Source organism: Polypterus senegalus, chromosome 16 (assembly GCF_016835505.1).
Source record: "Polypterus senegalus isolate Bchr_013 chromosome 16, ASM1683550v1, whole genome shotgun sequence".
NCBI lineage: Eukaryota > Metazoa > Chordata > Cladistia > Polypteriformes > Polypteridae > Polypterus > Polypterus senegalus.
The window spans coordinates 53,998,898-54,019,993 of NC_053169.1; the positions used below are offsets into that span (position 1 = coordinate 53,998,898).

At 35.7% G+C, this 21,096-nt stretch overlaps 1 protein-coding gene across 3 annotated transcripts in view; it reads right to left on the bottom strand.

Moving 5' to 3' along the window:
• The window catches only part of ero1b (endoplasmic reticulum oxidoreductase 1 beta), a 98,494-nt gene that overhangs the window by 47,627 nt on the left and 29,771 nt on the right, over positions 1-21,096 (bottom strand). For 2 of the 3 annotated variants that reach the window (XM_039737762.1, XM_039737760.1), the window contains exons 2-5: positions 9,391-9,510; positions 7,167-7,250; positions 4,442-4,483; positions 2,051-2,133 (exon numbers count right to left, since the gene is read on the bottom strand). In XM_039737762.1, coding sequence (XP_039593696.1) covers positions 2,051-2,133; positions 4,442-4,483; positions 7,167-7,250; positions 9,391-9,510 — 329 coding nt within the window. Of the gene's footprint in view, positions 1-2,050; positions 2,134-4,441; positions 4,484-7,166; positions 7,251-9,390; positions 9,511-18,204; positions 18,603-21,096 lie in introns of those variants that run through there. The other variant, XM_039737761.1, reaches the window with a different exon arrangement.

Consider the following 21,096-nt stretch of genomic DNA (forward strand, 5'->3'; position numbering starts at 1 on the left):
ACTACGAAACACCTGCATACAGCAAACGCCACTGCGCAACAACGTCTTGCTAATGACACAGATGAAGAGACATAACGTGAAATGAAATAATCACTGCAGCTCAACAACGTGCAAGTGAAACACCTCAGCAACACAGGGCAAGGCTTGAAGTTTTCCCTAAAAACATCGACTACCTACATGTATATTCTCGAGACAAATAAGGCTAATCTGCCAGTGATACAGCTAAGATATGGTATCACCAGAATCTTCTTACAAAAGTCAGTGGGGCAGCAAAGACAGATGGATCCACGTCCTCTGCACTGGGCAATTCTTAAAAAAGTTAATGGACACCCCTCCATGTTCACAAATATAGCAAAACTGCTAGGGAGACTTTGGGTTGTTTTTGTCCTGATGACCACATGCAGCTAGTAAGAATATATTTGAAGTATGCACATGTAGTTACGTTTAATATGAACATTCAAATCTCCATTGTTGATTAATCTGACACAACTTCATGAGAGAGCTAATTAAATATAAAGTTAACCTTTTCTTTTATGGACTAAAAAGTGTTGTAGACCCTGAACTACAACGAACAGCTAGCCAAAACACCTTTAGTGTACACTGTAATTAGATAAAGAAATATTGGAAAAGAGCTTTTCGAGATCTCTTATCAAGTGCATACTTGTGTATAATAAATAAGTCTAAGGAATCCTTATATATAGAACAAAAAAAATTTTAGAATAATAAAAAAACTAAAATAAGAAACAATGAAGTCTGCCTAAATTGGCCTTACATGAGAATGCCCTGGCGACCTGTCCAAAGCAAGTTTCTGCCTTAAGGCGGCTCAGGCTCCTGCAAACCTGAATTGGTTAAGCAGGTACAGAAAATGGATGAGAGGACAGATACAAAACACAAAAACAGCTAATTAATGATTTATGGTTTTTAATTTTGGAGTATTCTTTCCATCTGCAATTGTATTTTTCAACCTGGAGAGATCTTTCCTTATTTGTAGTTGTATGTTTCAAAGTGTACTTGTACTTTGAAATTTTAAACTCTTAAACCACTGAAAACAATACTCAGGTTTTACATGAACCATAACAAAGAAGATTAATCACCAAACACTTACTTAAATGAATACTCCACCCAAAAGTATATTTTGTATATGTTATTTACCACATATAGTTTATACTGATGGCTGAGGAAAAACCTGCAATTTAATGTTTTCATGCAGAATGGAGATAAAAAAAAATTCCTATACAACAGGCATCTATGGCAACCAATGCTGGACAACAGCAAACTGTATTAAAAAGTCCATCAAGAAATATCATGTTACTCTTGTCACACAGTCGTATGCTCACAATGTCCCATGACATGTATTTTTAGTAAAATATTAAATAAACCATCTCAGAATAAAACGTACTGGTGAACAAAAATGGAATGTGCTCAGATGTGAACGAGAAGCACTGAGCCAGGTTCCAAAATATTGTTTGTACTTAGTTTGCACATTCTTACTATGTTTGTATAGGATCCTTCAGTTTTTCTTGTAACATCTCAAAGGTACATCTGTTAGATTAAATGATCACTGAAAAATGGGTTCAGTGTAAGTGCTGTGTTCAAATAAGTTGGTTGAGAAAATAATGCAACTTCATTCATTTGATTTGCCAGTGAACAAAACAATCATGCTTAGGTTCAATATTTCTGAAAACAATCCTATCCCTATGAGACATTTTTAGTTGCCAAAATAAATAATTATTTGCATGTCCAGTTCTTGTAAATCTCCCTAAGTAAGGCATTCATATCTTTCATATTTAATATGCTGGTGTTGAATGCTAGTAACTCATCCCAAAACCTCAGCATATTCCATTATAAGGTATTGTAGCATATTCCTTTTTAATATGTAATTTATAATAGTAAATACAAATAAAAAATAAACAACATGACAGTCATCATGTAAGCATGTACATGACATTTATGGTGAAATAAAAAATCCCAACAACATGTTACCTGAGACTCATTTGAAACCAATTACTGCGAATAAGTCAAAGCCATGATTTTATAGAAGAGTTCCTACCTCAGTGTGCTGTTTATAGCCCCTAGTTGATTTGCTTGCACACAGTCTTCCATCTCCTTCATTTTGTTTGCAGCCTCTGAATACTATAAAACAGTTTATTACAGTTAACGATGAACAAGAGACTCATTTATAATTGATTGAAATCCCAAATTAAACAAATACAACTTCATAGAGATAGTGGCCTGAAAAATGTTTCAAAGGACATTATTTACCCCTATATAAGCTGGCAACACTAACGTATTTATTTACTCACTGTGAGGAGCCTAAACAAATAGTTTTCTGAACATGTGGATTTTGATTAGTTATGCGGACACCCTCTGCAACCACAGCAAATTAAGGTAAGGACAGGAAATTAGATTTGAGCTGTGTAGCATGTGTTTGGTTCCTAAGGCTAAAAGCTAAATTGAGGTTCCAGTCTTTTTCCACAGATCAGAAAGACAGAGTTACAATTAAATAGAAACTTGGCATGCCAACAATACAACACATTTCATTAATGAGAAGAAACCACTCAATCCATCAAGCTTACTTGCTTAGTTAATTGCTAAGCTCCATCAGAACTTTAAAAGATTGTCAAGGTTTTTGATTTTGAATTTTTTTTTGTCTGCATCAATGCTTTATCATATATCTTGAATGGATCTCTTAATTTCAACCAGATCCACAAGTATGGAATTAACATACAAGTGAAAAAAATCTGCAGGACCAACTTTATCAATTTAAAAAAAGTTCTTAACACCTAATTGATTTAAATGTAACAGTTTTTACAACATATTGCAAAATTTTACTTTCCTTGTTATCTGTAAACTGCACATTGTATGGGGAATGAGTGCACTGTGAAAATGTAAACCACTGAATCCTTTTCAGAGTCTACTTCCAGTGGCTCAGTATCCCCCTTTTTTGTATTAAAAAATTATTGCATATTTTATCTGCATGTAGCATTTGATCTTGTCAGTATTAAGATGCCTGTTTCAAATGTATTCCACTTTGGAATATTGTCTCCAGATTATTTTAAAATGTGTTCTACTGTGGTCTCAGTGTTTGCTGTTCCACGAATTGTGGTATTACCTCTTAATTACAAGAGTATACTCATAATATGAGACAATGGACACTAAAGGTCCAAAATGAATAAACCATTTTATCCATATAATATACTGTAAGATATAATGTCAAATACAAATGCCAATGGGAATCCCTCCTAGTCTCATTCTATGTGAAGCTATTCTCTTGGCTGTACTCTCTGTAATCATCAACCTGAAATCCAGATTTGTAAGGTACTTCAGATGTCACTGGCTTCTAACTTCAGCATTAACCTTTTCAAATATTTCTAAGATGTATGCCTTTATTTCCATTCCTGTAGTCTGTTCATAAAGTCTAACAGAGTGGTTTGACATTGCCACTTAAGCACTCACGTTCACTCTTATTTAGAATATAATTTTTACACAAACAGGCATCATATTTAATTCAATTTTTGCTTCACCATAGGTGAATTACAGTATATGAAAAGCAATCTAAAATATTTGATTATCAGTTTTTCAGACTGACAGCATATATATTGAAACAGCACTTCTAAGTGTAACAGCCTAAGGCTTGATAGATTTGTATATTAAATTAACAATTAATAATTTTCTTAAGAGAAATAAAATTACAGCTGGAAAAGCTATATTTACTATTTTTCACATACACTGGCAACATTTCAATTTCTCTACTCTTTGTTTTCGTAGGAGCTAAAATTAATTATGTATGTGATGATGAACAGTTCACCTAGAGCTACATATATGTCCAAAATCTAGGTAAAAAAAACAATCTTTTACCTTGAATTTTGCTTTGTACTTATAACAAGTGCTTTAATTAGAAACAATATATACACTAACAGAAAACTGTTCAGAATAAAACAAAGATTACTAAGCTGTCTGTAAAGCTGTGAGAAAGAGATGGTTATGTAGACTCTATAAAGTTAAAGCCTGAAAGGATACATATAATGTTCCCATATCCAACTCACACTGTGTAACTGTTTTGTAAATGGCTTAAGCAAATTCATTTTATTAGGATAAACTCTTTTGTACTAACAATAATATTCTTCCTTTGGTCAACTAAGGCTTGGATTCAAATCAAGCCGCAAGTGTCAAAAAAAGCAATTAAACCTATTTATACAATTCAAATGGCCAATCACAACATAGCTTTGTTACCTCCTGTCTGATACTACTCAAATAAAAATCACCAACTAGAAAGACATATAAAATCACTACAGCAAGAGTTAAATCGTTACTTTTTATCTGACACCACTTTCAATATTACTCTGGAATGTTACTGGTTTCTTTGAGAGAATAATGTATAATCATAATGTCCTTGAGATTAAGGTATGTCAGACTGTTTATGTAAAATGATGATACCTACTTTATTATAATTCCCAGCTTTGATTCCAACTGGAACTTTGCTCTGAAAAAAGAAACAAGAAAACCATAATAAATAACATGAAAATAAACACTAGCCAATGATCAGCAAAAACTGGTGCAAGTAAACCATCCAAACAATTTTTTTCCCATCATAGTAAATCTAGCACATTATGGGAACAGTATACAGAATACCTTATTTTCTTTGCTGCTTTTCTGATATGTCAAAGATTTTTGGAAAAATATAAAAAATCATTGCTTATTTAACATCAAATTACAAAATATAGCAAGAGGAAATTAAAGACACAAACTATCAGGTAGATTTAGGACTACAGTGATCCCTCGCTATATTGTGCTTTGACTTTCGTGGCTTCACTCCATTGCAGCTTTTAAATGTAAGCATGTCTAAATACAGTATATATCACGGATTTTTCGCTGGGTTGCGGATTTCTGCGGACAATGGGTCTTTGAATTTAAAGTACATGCTTCCTCAGTTTGTTTGCCCAGTTGATTTCATACAAGGGACGCTATTGGCGGATGGCTTAGAAGCTGGCCAATCAGAGCATGTATTACGTATTAACTAAAACTCCTCAATGATATACATTGTGCATCCCGAGCAGTGCTTGATTGTTTGCTTTTCTCGGTCTTTCTCACTCTCTCTGACATGCTCTGCGCCTGGGACTGTTTGCCTAGAAGATACGGACGCTACTCTAAAAAATACTGAAAGACTACCTTCACATTGCTCCCTTCTTTGCGGCTGCTTTATCGCGTGCGCATACTTAAAAGCCCAACAGCCCTATTGATTTTTGATTGTTTACTTTTCTGTCACGCTCTCTATCTCTCTCTCTCTCTCTGACATTCTCTGCTCCTGACGGCGCTCGTTTGAAGAGAAGATATGTTTGCATTCTTTTAATTGTGAGAAAGAACTGCCATCTCTGTCTTGTCATGGAGCACAGTTTAAACTTTCGACTAAAGGGTGTTCTTTCATGTCTAGAGGGCTCTAATAATGTTAACAGTGTGGGAGAGTTTATAAGGGCTTAAAATATATAAAAATAACCATACAAACATATGGTTTCTACTTCGCGGATTTTCACCTATCGCGGGGGTTCTGGAACGCAACCCCCGTGATCGAGAAGGGATTACTTTATATACTTAGTACAATAATCGATATGTACTACTAATTTTTTGTGTGATAAATCTGAGAGCTGTCCCTTTTAAACAATGCATATTCAGATATTATGGATTTATTACTTAATAAAGGGACTAGCTTAAGCATGTAAATTTCTGCTTTTCATCCTGCTGCTGAAAATTAAAGTGTATGTGATGTGTAAGCATATAAAGAATTTTATGGATTCGGATTTGTTACTCCTTATGCTCTATATTGTTTTTGCAACTTAGTACAGAAAGGTAACAATCCTTTTGACAGCACTTTGTATGTGTGTTAGAGAAAATATAAAGTAGCGAACAACAAACTGGATATGAAGAGGAGAAGTTTAATGTCTATCCTAAACAATTGTGCAACTCCCCAATGTCCTATGCTTTAGCTAATAGTGGAGTAACAGACATTAGAAATCTGCACAATGCTGTTACTACTTTCTGTTGTGTTAAAGTTTCTCCAAAAGGGATGGGTAAAATTATAAATATCTTTAACAATTCAATACTTATATAAAAGGAGAAGACAAAGGTATTGAGGGATAGAAAATCATAAACAAGCAAATTAATAAATTATATATTGGACTATATACTGTTATAACCAAAACAAGAAATACATACTTGAAAAAGCACACCACCATAAATAGAAAATCTTTCAGTTTTAAATCCCCTCCATGAGGCACTCTCTTGGAACAGTTTTAGCTACAGGCTCATTTCATCACAGATGCTAAGAAGCTTCTCTGTGGGTCTTTTCAGACCACTGCTAGAAGACAAGTCAATGCTTCCACCCAATGTACTCATTAATTAATATTTATTTACTTATCAACTGACTGATTGATTGGCTGTATTATCTGTCCTGTGAGTCTGTATCCTTTCTCACCCCACATGTACAGTACCTTCTAGAGACATCTATGTGCTTTCTTAATCCAGTCCAGTTGAGGATACTTTTTCGAGGTACTAACTCCACAATACTGGCACTAGCACTCAATGAAAAGCCCTTACTTCTCTCTCTCTCGCTTCTTGGAAATCTTTTGATAACTTTATTCTTCTTGAGCTCTTGAATTGTGGAGTAACAGTTAATCTGGTCCTAACATCAAGAAATGACTATCTATTACCAAGCACATGGGCAGACAGATGTCCAACAACTGGTGATGACCAGAACTCAACTTTTACTGCTAGCTGGGTGTGAACCTCTGACTTTTACGGTGCTTCTGTTCATTATCGTTTCTCACAAACTCAAAGGTGGAGCTGGACACTATTCGCTCATCCACGGTGTATATTCTCTTGAAAACTTTCACTGGGTCATTTCTATATGTATATTAAATTATAATCAATAAATTCTAGATGACAATGTTTAAAAAAGCAAGATTTTTTTTTTTAATTTACTGTATTAGGAATTGCTAGACAAAAATATGAAGTAGCTATATTGCCACTCTGTCAGCACTACCTGGGGAAAACACTGAATGGGGACATAATTAGAAAAATAAAAATCAACATCTAATATCCTTGTGAATATCTGAACCAAACAAAATCTTATTTTGAAATACCATTAAACATAAAACCATGAAAAAACAGACCTCAGGGCAAGGCTCTACATGGCAATCCTTGATAGAGCAATGCCCATCATCTGGCCAGAAGGGGCATGGTCTCTTCAGGTTCACCTGTCACAGGGAGACACAAAAAGCTATTATCAAAATTACTAAGGCATTCTTTTAAAACCCCTTCAAAAATGCATGAGTGATCAAAATCTTGAACAATAATTAAAACGCATTAAATATTTACTAAAAGAAAATTCAAAATTAATTCTGTTCCCAACCAGTTTCTCTTTGGAACCTGCAATTTCTTCCCAGTGTCCATAAGGGTTTTTCTTCAGGTACTTTAGTTTTTTACCAATATTATGTAACATGCATGTTATCTAAATTTAGGATTATAACCTGGCCCAGTGTGTATGTGACTATGCATGACCTTCAGTAGTTTCATCAAGGCCGGTTCATGCCTTGTGTCCTGTTCTGTGACAATGGACCCTGCATCCCTGAACTGGAATAAACAATACTAAAAAATGGATAATTGGATGGATTAAATTTATTCTATAATTAAAATATTTACATGTGAGGCCTCACTATTGAGAACAATCTGCTATCCACCTTTATTAATATCTCTTTCCTACCCTTGCAGCAAAAACTGTGTATTAAACTCAGAGCAAAAAGATTATTTGCTGCTAAGAAAACTGCATAGCAGACCATACAGTGGTGGAGTGGGTAGCATTACTGCCTGATTAATCCCGCATCCTGCGACTGAATGCCACAATTGGGCATTATCATCATTGTGGATTTTTAACTATATCCCTATGTCTGCATGGACAGTCCTACAGGTATTCTAGTTTTCTTACCATAGTACCAATAACACATTGGTTAGAACAAAAGGTGATTCAAAGTTGGCCTGGAAAGACTTCAGCTCTATGCACATTTGCATTGGATTAACTCAGTTTGAGATCATTATGTTAACATCTTTAGCTAGATATTAGCTGTTCGTGAAAACACCTTGCAGCTATCAACTTCTATGCAGCACTCTTCACAGAGATCTATAATCAAGTTTCCACGCAGGATGAACTACTAATAGGGGAGGGGTAAACAACTCAAACATTCTCAATATAACGAGATTTTCTGAATTTGAATATTATACTTTCACTCTCTAGTGAGCAGAAATTGTAAAATGTTTTTAGAACTGAAGTTTTCCTTAATTAAAGAACATGAAAACATTTTACAGATTGTGTTTCACTCTTCTGGGATTTGTCCAAAAATCTTTCTCGCTTAACAAATCTATCCAGATTTCATTATTTGCATATGAAGTTAAAAGTTTGCAGTCTGACAAAAAAAAAAAAAACAAACATTGGGCCCAACTATAATAATCCTAAATGAGAGAAATGAAAGCAAACAAATACATAATGACAATAATTTAACCTGGTTTATATCAGAACTAAATAGCATTACTTAAAAAAATTATATAAAAGTTAAATTTTCAGAATGTACAGATGATGCATGTACACTATGTAATTAAAAAAAAAATCATTTTTTAAATTATGCAATCTGCTAGCCATTTCTGTTTGTCTAGTTCAAGTGTTTTGCTTTAATATAAGTTAAACGTTTCACAACATTTTCAAGACTGGAATTCCCCTTAAAACGGTCATCAAAAAAACTTTCAGAAATGTACTATGGATGGTTATTTTACAATACATTTGAACCCTCTTAATCTGGACCCTAAAGGTCCAGACTTTCTTTTAATCTGGACAGGATTTTCCATCACGGGAAAATTTTTAAAAAATAGAGAGAATGTGTGTAAGGAATTATAAAAATAATGGATTTATTAGTCATTTTCTGTAAATTATATATTTAACATCATCACCTCACCTAGCTAAGTTTATAATAACAGCATCATTGTAAACATGGCATGTACAATTATGTAAACATGAAGAAAATCAGAACAATTAAAGTCTTTTTTCATCTAGTTATTGTAATGTTTTAAATACTGTACTGACTCTATGCCATTACCAGGACATATGTATTACATCTCATATGCAGTCCAAGGATGCATGCAAAAAGTGCTAGCTTTTTTGTGACACCGTGCAAAACCTTTTAACTAAAAGTGGTAATTTGTAACAAAATATTTTATGAAATTTACCATTTAAAAGCAGGCACATGATTCTGTGGTTAATGAAATTCCAAGGTAAAAAAATATTATTTTCTTGAGGGAAATTAGCTTCTACAATATCCCCAAATCTTCAATGACTCAAAAAATACTTACTTTATAATATCGAAAGTAATCCCTTTCTATAAGTTGCCGCATCTTGGGAAAGATCTTGAAATTGTTGAAAACATCAATGCTTTCTATGTCACAAAAGCAGTCATCTAAGACACCTGTCAACTAGAAATGCACAAGAATATTTAGTTAGGATATGCAATAAATCACAAAGCCTGCAAACGTGATTTTTACCTTAAGTAAGGCCTATGATAAAATCTGCTATACAAGAGAAAAGAAAAACACACATATATGGCCAAATGTTTGTGGACACTTGACCAACACACCATAAGCTTGTTAGATATCTCATTTCAAAAACATGGCAATTAATATAGAGTTGCTCACAACTTTGCAGCTATAACAGACTCCATTCATCTGGGAAGGCTTTCCACAAGATCTTGGAGTATGGCTGTGGAATTTTGTGCCCATTCAGATAGAAGAGCACCTGTCCGGTCAGGTTCTCATGTTGGTACGAGAAGACCTGGCCCGAATACCAAATTTCAACTCATGCCAATGGTGTTCAACAGGGTTGAGGTAAGGGCTTGACTTACTCCATGTTTTTATGGCCCTGGCTTTGTTTAGAGGGGAACAACTATGCTAGAGCAGAAAAGGGCCTTGCCCAAAACATTGCCACAGAGTTGGAAGTGCACAATTGTCTAAAATGTCTTTGTATGCTTTAACACTAATAATATCCTTTACTGGAACCAAAGAGCCTAGTACAAACCATGACAAAAAGTCCCAAGACCATTAACCATGCTCCACTAAGCTTTACAGTATGCACTATGCAGTCCAGAAGGTAGCATTCACCTGGCATCCATCAAACCCAGGTTCATCTATCACACTGCCAGAAAGCAAAGTGTGATTCATTACTTCAGAGTATGCCAGAGTCCAATGGTGGCATGCTTTATGAAACTAGCAGATGCTTGGCATTGTGCCTAGTGACCTTAGGCTGGTGTGCAGCTATTCGACTATGGAAACCTGTTTCATGAAGCTCCTGACGCACAGTTGTTATGGTGGTGTTGTTTCCAGAGGTAGTTCGGAACCGTGCTGTGAGTGATGCAACACGGGATAGCCAATTTTTTAACACGCTATGTGCTTCAGCAATTGGCAGCTCTGCTCTGTACGTCTGCGTGGTCGAACACTTTGTAGCTGTTGTTGCTCCTGGACACTTTCACTTCACAATAATCAGCAGTTAAATAGTTGACTGGGGCAGATCTGGAAGAGCAGAAAATTTAGGTGGTATCTTATCACAGTGCCATGTTTAGTCTCCAAGCACTTCAGTTCAACCCATTTATTGCACCGCCAATGTTTGTAAATGGAGATCACATGGCTATGTAGTTTGATTGTAAACAGTAGTATAAATTCAACACCAAACCTCAATAATTTGAAGGTGTCTCCACATAACGAAAAAAATTGTTTTGTGGAAATATCTTCTGTTTGCTGCACATAAACATGGAGAAAGCGTTTTGAATGTAGCCAAGGGAAGCTTTTTAAATTAACATGAACACATTATTTAAAATAAAGATGCTCCATTTTAATGAAAGTTATCTCTTTGTCAGTATTTGGATTTGTGATGCACATGGGAAGCTTAAAACAGACACACTTAAAATAATTTGCAAGCTGTCCAAAGTCTTACTATCACATAAAACAGTTATGACAGCCTTCAGCTATACCATAACATCAATGTTAAAGTTATATGTGCCAACAACTTACCCAAAAGGTCAATCAACACTTCATCGCACATTTTTAGTATACTGTGCTTGAATGCCTCTGGACATAAGTTACAGGTTAGAGGTCTGCTGTCCCACAAATAAATATTGGATCGGAAAAAATTAATATGGGTGCCCCCAGAACTTGGAACTAAAAAAACTGTACCACTGGTGTGGAACACGTACATATTAGGAATGGGTATTTCAAATAACTTTGCATACCAATACCTGGAAATAATAATCATCAGTATATAAGTGGGCTGCATCAGGAGTGGGCAGGAGGAGGAGTACAGAAAGTTAATCAAAGACTTTGTTAAATGGTGCGACTCAAACCACTTACACCTTAACACCAGCAAGACCAAGGAGCTGGTGGTGGATTTTAGGAGGCCCAGGCCCCTCATGGACCCTGTGATCATCAGAGGTGACAGTGTGCAGAGGGTGCATACCTATAAATATCTGGGAGTGCAGCTGGATGACAAATTGGACTGGACTGCCAATACTGATGCTCTATGTAAGAAAGCTCAGAGCAGAATATACTTTCTGAGAAGGTTGGCATCCTTCAACATCTGCAGTAAGATGCTGCAGATGTTCTACCAGATGGTTGTGGCGAGTGCCCTCTTCTACGCGGTGGTGTGCTGGGGTGGCAGCATAAAGATGAAAGACGCCTCACGCCTGGACAAACTTGTTAAGAAGGCAGGCTCTATTGTAGGAGTAAAGTTGGACAGTTTAACATCTGTGGCAGAGCGACGGGCACTAAGCAAACTCCTGTCAATCATGAATAATCCACTGCATCCACTTAACAGTGTCATCTCCAGACAGAGGAGCAGCTTCAGTGACAGACTTTTGTCACTGTCCTGTTCCACTGACTGACTAAGGAGATCGTTCCTCCCCCACACTATGCGACTCTTCAATTCCACCCGGGGGAGTAAATGCGAACATTAATTTTATTTTAATTCTTTTCATTTTTATTACTATTTAATTTAATATTGTTTCTTTGTATCAGTATACTGCTGCTGGATTATGTGAATTTCCCCTTGGGATTAATAAAGTATCTATCTATCTATCTAATTCTATACAGATGATGTGCCATTTCTCAAAAGAAATTTTTCTAAATATCCATTCATCCATCTTCTTAACTCACTTTTCCAGGGCATGTTGCAAGGCAGCAATGATCAAGTGCAAAGTCAAAGTCAAGGACTAGAAAAGGCGCCACTCCATTCACAGGATGAATACATGAGAAATCATTTTGTACATTTGCCGCTTTTTGTGTGCTCATATAAAATTTTGACACAGAAAGCCTGGTGCATTTTCCACTGTTATTCCAGCATGTGGTGCACAAAAGGCAGTTACCCTTTAAACAGAATACACAATGTTAGTGCTATGTGCATGTGTATTAGATGAATAAAGATGAATAAAGCTATAGAGTAAAACTTAATTGAATCCAACAGTATTTGTGAGGTGGTTATATTATTTAGAAAAAGCTGAACAAAATGAAAAATTGTTTTGGTGTCTATCCCTAGTAAATGTGTCTATTAGGTAACACAACTTACCATAGTCTTGCATACTGTATTTCTATGTACATAAGCAAATATATTGTACTTAGCTAGAAGAAAATATCAAAGATCATGAGAATTACATAATGCATTAAACAACAGAGGAAAAGTATTCATGTACCATTTGAAGCGAAAAAAACTGCAACCAAGTTAGGAGCACTTTTACAAACTTGATAAATTAATTTGTGATGTGTCCACAGAGCTTGCTTATCAAATGTCATAAGCACAAAACAATTTCAATACAGTTCAAATTGACACACTAAGATCAACAATGGTTTGACTCTATGTAATTGTTTGGTCAAAAATCTTATACAGTGTACGTATTCCTTTACAAATTAATTATTTTGTCACAAAAAACAGGGTTGCCAGATTCCACAAACATATGACAATCCAATCACCCACAAGCAGCAAACATTTGCAAACATCTAATACTAATTAAACTAATATTTAATTTGCATGAGTGGGCAGGGCTAGGTTGTTAAATTTTGAGATTAATTTTCTCAAACAGCTCAAGTCTATCAGAGGTTAAAAAAACCAAAAGACCAAAGTGTACAGAGGAAAAAAGTTAAAAGATCCTTTTCAAGCTGAAGAGAAACTAATGTATGCATCTTCTGTGAGAATAATCTATAACCTTTCTTCCTCCAATAAATATATGACACCGCTAAATCCAAGCAACATAATTCCAAACTCAAGAGGAAAAGCCAACACTATTGTCACAGAGGAGCTATCCTTTTAAAAATATGCTTGTGTATTTTAAAGTTTTATTATAAGTGTGGAATTGAAATAAGAAATGATTACTTACCAACTATGCTAATGAATTTGACCTTCATATTATCTCAAAGAACAGAAGCAAACAATTATTTTAGATTATTATATTTTCCAATATTTATTTTCATTTTGTAGAATAGTTATATTTTCCCGGTGATTACAAAAGTAGTAGAGTTATTACAAAAGCAGTTCCTGTGCTTGAGTTGGCCCACTTCCACATTACTGTTTTGGACACCCTTTTGTGACTTTTATTTTTTAATAAACTGTTTTATCAGCCATAATTGGTTGTTACTTTCTGCAGTGACCAGTTCATCAATAACTGGGTAGCAGTAGCTGTTGCTACAAGGTCAATGGTGGAATGAACTGCAACTATCTGTGAAATTGACAGGCTTTAAAATTTAAAAGAAGGGGTAGTGTGACTGTGTAATATTTCTCTGTTATAAGTTGGAAACAAATGAGTCTAAAGGGGCATAAAAATGTAATAGACATTTTTTCTACAGATGTATTCACAATTTCAAGAAAAATAGCCCAAAATGAAAAGTCATAAGCTAAGCACTTACTTTGGTGCTCCAAAGTAATCTGTCAAGTCAATAGCCAAATTAAGATTTGCTTTTGTGTAGGTATACATGGGACTGTGTTGTCACTTGACCTGAAATCCTATCTAAATTGTGAAGATAAACTGTATTACTAGGTTGTACAATTTGTTCAATCACTAATATGTCCAGGATAGAGGAATTTTTAAAACCAGGGAAATACACTCTGTGAACATGATGGGTGCCTTGAATGAGCATTTATCTAAGACACCTCCCAGAGACAGACAGAAATAGACTATTGGGCAGGTAAACCAAGCACTGTTAAGGTGGTCAGTCCTTCTGCTAAAATAATCTAGCGAGGCCAAGAAAAAAAACACTGCCTACTTGATAGAAGGCAATGCGCCCAGGAATTGAACCACTCCTGAAAAGTTGGTTGAAACTGTTTTTTTCATTTCTGTCCTTGAATGCAAAATTAGTGATTTGCTACTTGCCTTAAAGAAACATCCATTGTACATAAATTTCCCAGTTGTTAACACATTAACTAAGCTCTATATCAAGAATTAAATATTTCCATATTCAAATACTGTATATATATCCAGCATTAATGATTTAAATATACCCATGTAAAACAGGTGCACCTTTTCCAGACACTAAAATTGTAAAAAGTGTTATGCAAAAGTTTAGCATTTTCTCCCAGGGAAGGTAAGAAATGCCTAAAGCACTGGCTGTAAATGCAAAATTTCCATTTTCACAGTCTTGATCATCAGCCTGTTCATGAAAACATCATTCACTGTTACATGAAAAATAAAAATACAAATGATACAAGTGGGAGGAAGTAGCGAGTCCAACAGCTGCAAAAAAGATCCTATCCATATATTGCATGGCGAACTTACACAACTATTCCTTCTTTATTTAATTGGGGTTTACCACAATTTCTACTGATCTAGGAACTAACAGCAATAGCTGTTTTTGGAAACTTGCATTTTCAGTCACTATGTGTTTAAGTAAAAAAAAAAAAAAAAAAGAAAAAAGTGCCCATTATTACTGCAAAAAATGTTTTGTACGAAGTAGTGGCATAGATATACTTGATTAGCTTCCGTTTTGTACAAAGTAGTGGCATACATATACTTGATTAGCTTCCATCTGAAAAAACTATACCAGCTTTTGACTCTTGTATCTTTGTAAAAATGATGAAGAATTTCACCCAAATTATTAAATATGAACTTTACCAGTCAGAAATGCTTTTGATATCATATTAGTTATATCCAAAGAAATAAAATAGTCAAAATGCCCATTATTATTGCACAATAGTACAATTTGGGCTATTTTTTTTCAAGCTCCCATACAACCTAATTGGATAAATAAAAAAAGATTAGGTGAAAAAGCATTACAGGAATGTAAAGTTTTGAATTTAATACAAAATGCATTTACAGGGATGAAATAAGCAGGGTAAAAAAGCTTTTGAAAGATGTGTTGTGAAACTGCATGCTGTATACCAAACATCTGAATTGACATTAGTGCCTTACTGCCCAAAAAACACATAACATACTGAGGATATCCAAAATGAGGGTCCAGGGGGTAGGGTGGGGAATTGTAAACCCTCTGAACCAATATAGCAAACTTCTAACTGATGAAGTGTTAAGGAATATTCTTGCAATTTCTGCAAAGGACAGCTTTTAATACACATGCTTTTTTTTTTAAAAGATTGACAAATAAATGTTCTCCTAGAATGGAAAAAATTAAACATATGCATGTAAGAAAATGCTTTTAATTTTTACACCCCAAAGACAAGTGTGTTAGGTTAATTACAAATGTCCCTCTATATGGGTATGTGTACAAGTGGACATCTGAGACAGACTGATACCCTGTCTGAGCTGTTTATTACCTCCTGTCCACTATTGCTGAAATAGGCTCTGGCCCACCTGTGACTATGTAATGCACTGGGCAGGTTGAAGAATTCTAAGAATTTTGCTATAAATTAAAGCAGGTTAGTTTAATAGGCAACTCTAAATTAGCCCAGTGTAAAACTAAGTGCGTGCATGAGTGACAGACAAGCAGCCCTCCAGGACTGGTTCCTTCTTCACATAATATGTAGTCAGCATACACTCTGGTTACCCACAACCTTAAACTAAATCATATGCTTAGATAACAGACAGGTATTTTTTTTAATAAACATTGACTTGCACATTGACCGGTGTCTAATATAAAGCATATGTTCTGCCTCCATGTGACATTAACCTGAGAGAAGAAGATATATAAGTTGAGTGGATAGATGGATTTCAATCCAAGTGTTCAAACCACTGCTAATCAGAGAAGACAGCAGAAATGAAAAAAATATTTACATTTCTTAAAAACAATTTCTTATCCCATTCACTGCGCATGAAACCAACTCTTTCTCATAATTAATGACTCAGAAAAGGTTGCATTAACTCAGCAATAAAGTACTACCTGTCAATAACAGCTGGAACCCTCGTCTTATTATGCTGAAAGCTACCATCAGTGCCATTAAAGCAGCTCCACTATAATCAGCGCCAGTTGATTCCCATATGGAGCCCTCAGAAGGGCAGGTGGGGTGAATTAACAAAACAGTACACCTTGGTGTCCATTGCTCGGACTCCTGGGGCTCAGCAGCACTCATGCCACTTGAGTTACATAAATGAAGCCGTTTAGTGTTCATTGTGCACATTCAGGACCAACAGGGGTACACCTCAGTGTTTGAAGAATATGCTCCTTGGGTGTTGGAAATCTAGGCTGCCATAAAACCATAATCAATTTCATTTTATATGCTGACTTACCCAATTTAGCCTTGCAACGATCTGAGCGCATCCTAGTAAGCCAATAAGCTTTTACTATATACCTCCAGCAGTTGCTCTCAACATCACCATCTGTGTTCATAAAATGTTTGTGTTCTGTACTGAAAATGACCATTTTCTACTATCATGCCGGCAAGCTATTCCAAAAATTAAAATTAACCTTGAGCACAACCAGGTTAGAATTCAGAATACAGAGACTTTACTGGGTGTCTCGTTCAAGTTCAACTTTTACTTGCTATATTCAACTAATGCTTTTTTTCACATTTGCTCTCTAAACAATTGTAAAACATAACAAAAAGAGGATTTGGAAATGGTGAACACATAGATAGAAAGTTTGTTTGAACCTACCTGTATATATTTCAAAATTTTAAAAAATCAGTTAAACTAAAACAACATGACCAGGAAGAGGAGAATGATGTTAAATGTAAAAGGTAATGAACCAGACAGAAAAGAAGACTGAGGGACAAATTATGGCATTAAACAAAATGCAAGCACCTGTACTGAAAAACAAACACGGACAAAAAACTTGGTAAGCTTTCCACACTTCATTAGCATAAGAAACTGTTAACCCACTACCCACCCTCTCAAATGTCAATAGAAAATGAAAATAGGTTTACTCAGCTTCTGATGCAGTTGTCACTAATTCCGATTTTAAAAATTCTTATTAATGAAATTAGTTGTGGTATACACAAATAGCAAACAAAGTGTGTGATATACTTCACTGATGGTAAACTTCTCATTTCATGAACTAGAGTAATCATTTCTGAAATACTGTGAAGTAAAGGGTAGGCAGCAGGTAACATAAAATAAATTGATAAATCTTTGTTTATCATTGTGGTAACAAGAGTGAACAAAAGTATCAATAAATATAAAATTACATTTTTGTAGAGAGTAGATGTGCATATGAACGTATTTATTTTTTTTACAGTTTTGTTAATAGGTGACCCTTTCTTCCCTTGAGAAGTATCTGTTTACCATTGCTATAAATAAGGTCTGTTGTACTAATCACCACTGTGTAAAACCAGTAATTCCCAAAAGTAGCTCTGTCCTATAAAATCGTATTAATTCATTATTTTATATATAATTTTTTCAAGTTGAATTTTTTTTGTACGTGTATAATGTACTGTGCTGTCATATGCTCTTTTAAGTGCACTGTATTAATTGTACTCCAGCAATATTAAATAAACGTTGACAGTACACAAAATATGTATACACTTGACATCATGGTCCACCATCTGAAGTTTTGTAGATTTACTTTTTGATTGTTTTTTCTTCTTCTTCTTTTTAAGGGGGCGGAGGGATATATCGAAAGGAAATTTAAAATTGGATGCTGTGAAACCAAAACGCGAACGGTACAATCAATTAAAGCCATTTCCTTCTTTCCACCCCTTTATTGGTACACCGAATTTCTGCCCTGCAGTCTGCATGTACGTTTGTCACTCACCTGGTTTTGGATATCCCAGCAAAGTACGAATGAAACGAGAAAAAGTACCAGAAAGTGCCTTCCACTCATGTTGTCCGTGACAGGCACAAAGATGAAATAAGGTTTCAGCATTCCGGTGAGCAACGTCACTTTTCCCATTTCGTTTTAAGCTGCGTCTCTTCTTATCTTTGTAATTGCATAGATAAAAGAAAAGTCGCTGCTGTCACTGGAACTTAACGGGGCTGTCATGCTGCCGTTGACAATTTCCCTCTAGTGAGGTGTCCAATGAATTCACAGTTCTCGTAATGCCACTCCCCCCGCCAACACAAGGAGGTATCTAATGCGCCCCGCCAACCAGGTACTATCGACTTGCAGACTGAGCAGCCGCCAGGACTTGCAGTTTTCACAGGTCCCGGCGGACGAGCAATCGCGAGTTCTTTCTGCCGCTCACCCTGGATCCCGCCCACCACGGCAGAATGGCCCAATGACATTTCACCACGCGACCGGTTGCCTGCACAACTTTGTCGTTTCCTTTTCTTTAAGTCAGTTTAGCAAACTTACTAATTAATAGTTTAGTTAAAATCAGATAATCCCATACTGCACACTTTGGAGGTATTATCTTTATTTTGCATATACTTTTCCAAAGAAAAATGTCTATATTTCAAACTAAGTCATCTCCCTTTATGTCGTAGGAAAGCGGATACTGCATCAATGCCACAATGTAGAAAACTGGCCATACGTAAATTAGTTAATCAGCAACAGCAAAGATAAAAATAAATTATGTAAATGAGATCTTATGTGTCAATCTGAAACCATTATACCACGAGCTCAACCATTACGTATATATCTGAGCACCTCTGGAAGTGAGCAGTTAAGACACACTGCGATGCCCTGAAACATTACCCTTTTTGCACATGTTCATATACTATTTCCGTCTATTTTTTAACTGAATTGACTGAAAAAATAAAACGATGAATATCACCTGCAAATGTTTTTGCCTCCTCAAGAGTCTATCCTTTCTAGCATTGTATACCTTTTCAAAACTCATCTAGATACATCAAATTTTATTAGTCCCCACGGGAACTTTGGCTTTTTACAGACAAGCAATAAATAAATAAATAAATAAACCAACATCATTATTATTATAAAGACCAACCAACATACCCCTCCCAAATATACAGTCGAATGACTTTATCAAACAGCAATCTCATAACAAAAAGGTGTCTGCTCTGACCTTTCCTGTCTTTTTCCTCTGTTAGCAGATCAGAAGAGAGAGACAGAGACACTGTATATGATGTAGACCCCAGAGCCCCCCTACCCCAAGTATTTGAAGAAGTGCACCACCTCTACATACACTCCCTGAATAGAGACGAGGCATAGAGGCTCTTTGGTACAGTGATAATCAATAATCAGTTCCTTGATTTGCTGATAGTAATTTGCTGACAATTCTCAAAGTTCTCCATCTGACTCCTCTCCTCTGTCATATTCCCCTTATCAATACACCCCATAAGTACAGAATCGTCTGAGAATTTCAGCAAGTGACATGACCTTTTGTTATATTTAGTCTGAGGTGGGCAAAGTGGAGTGAGATGGTTCTCCAGTGTTGCTCACATCCATATCAGAGGCACAAACTGCGGTCTCCCAACAGATAATCCAGTATCCTAGACACCTTAGGCTCATACACCTGTATATCTCTGTGCTTACCCCCTTAACATAGATGGTACTGAAGACATTGGAGCCTCACGCTGCTGCCAGCTTTGCCCAGGTGAGAATAAGCCTTGTACAGCAGGGCTGATAATTGCATCTTCCACTCCAATCATTGTCCAATAGGTAAAATGCAATAGGTTCAGGTGACCTACCACACATGTACTTATGTAAGTCCAGGACCAGCCTCGCAAAGGTCTTCATGATGGGAGATGCAAGTGCCACTGGTCTACTGCCATTAGGGGAAGAGCTCAGAAATGTTTTTCAATCTTCTTGCATTGTTTGCAGATTTTCAACAATACTGAAGTCTGGCAACTGTAAAGACTATTGTAAAAATTATGTCTTCCTCAAGAAATTCATGGTTAGCTTTGGGATGCTTTGGATCGATGTTCAACTTTCAAGAAATTAAATAAAATTTCTTATGCACCTTTCCAAGTCAATAAAAAGGACAGATCTCCATTGGTACAAAAACTTAGATGTGACCAAGATTACCAGAATAGCAAAAATGGAACAAAAATTGATGAAATATATTTGAGGCCACGTGTCACGATTTAGAGGCTATAAGAAAACTAACTTAGACACAGGGAGTACATGCAAATTTATGATAACCTGATAATTCAGCACTGTTATCTATCAACTTTTTAAATACACTTAAGCAGTATATTAGCTGTAGATAGCATCCAATACAAAATATGAGTCAACCCCAGAAAAGGAGATCCCCAATCACAAGCCACCCCACTCTTACCAGATCAATATACAGTGATCAGTCAAGGAGACAAACACATCTTCGTGATGTGGAAGAAAACCAGACTACCAAGGAAAACTCTGAGCAAACACTGGGACAACATGCAAATTCCACATTTGTGTTGAACCGGCTGGGATTCAAACGTAGTTCAAGGGTTAAGGGTTATTAGTATCAGCACCACTAACCACTAAACCACCACCATATTTGCTTCATTAAAAGCAAAACTAATTATATTTTGCATTCATTGTTAACTCCAAATACAGTGCCTTGAATAAAGACTAGCAATGAATGATGAAGCTGAAAGTTATTTTAAAACTTAAAAATATTTTACTTACATTATTGTATCATTTGTACATGCGTACATGACTCAGAGCTATTAATAATATCTGCACTAAAGGAGAACATAAACTGAAGCAAAATGAATGCACTGCACAAACCTGAATTTTATTTTCGACATGGAAGGA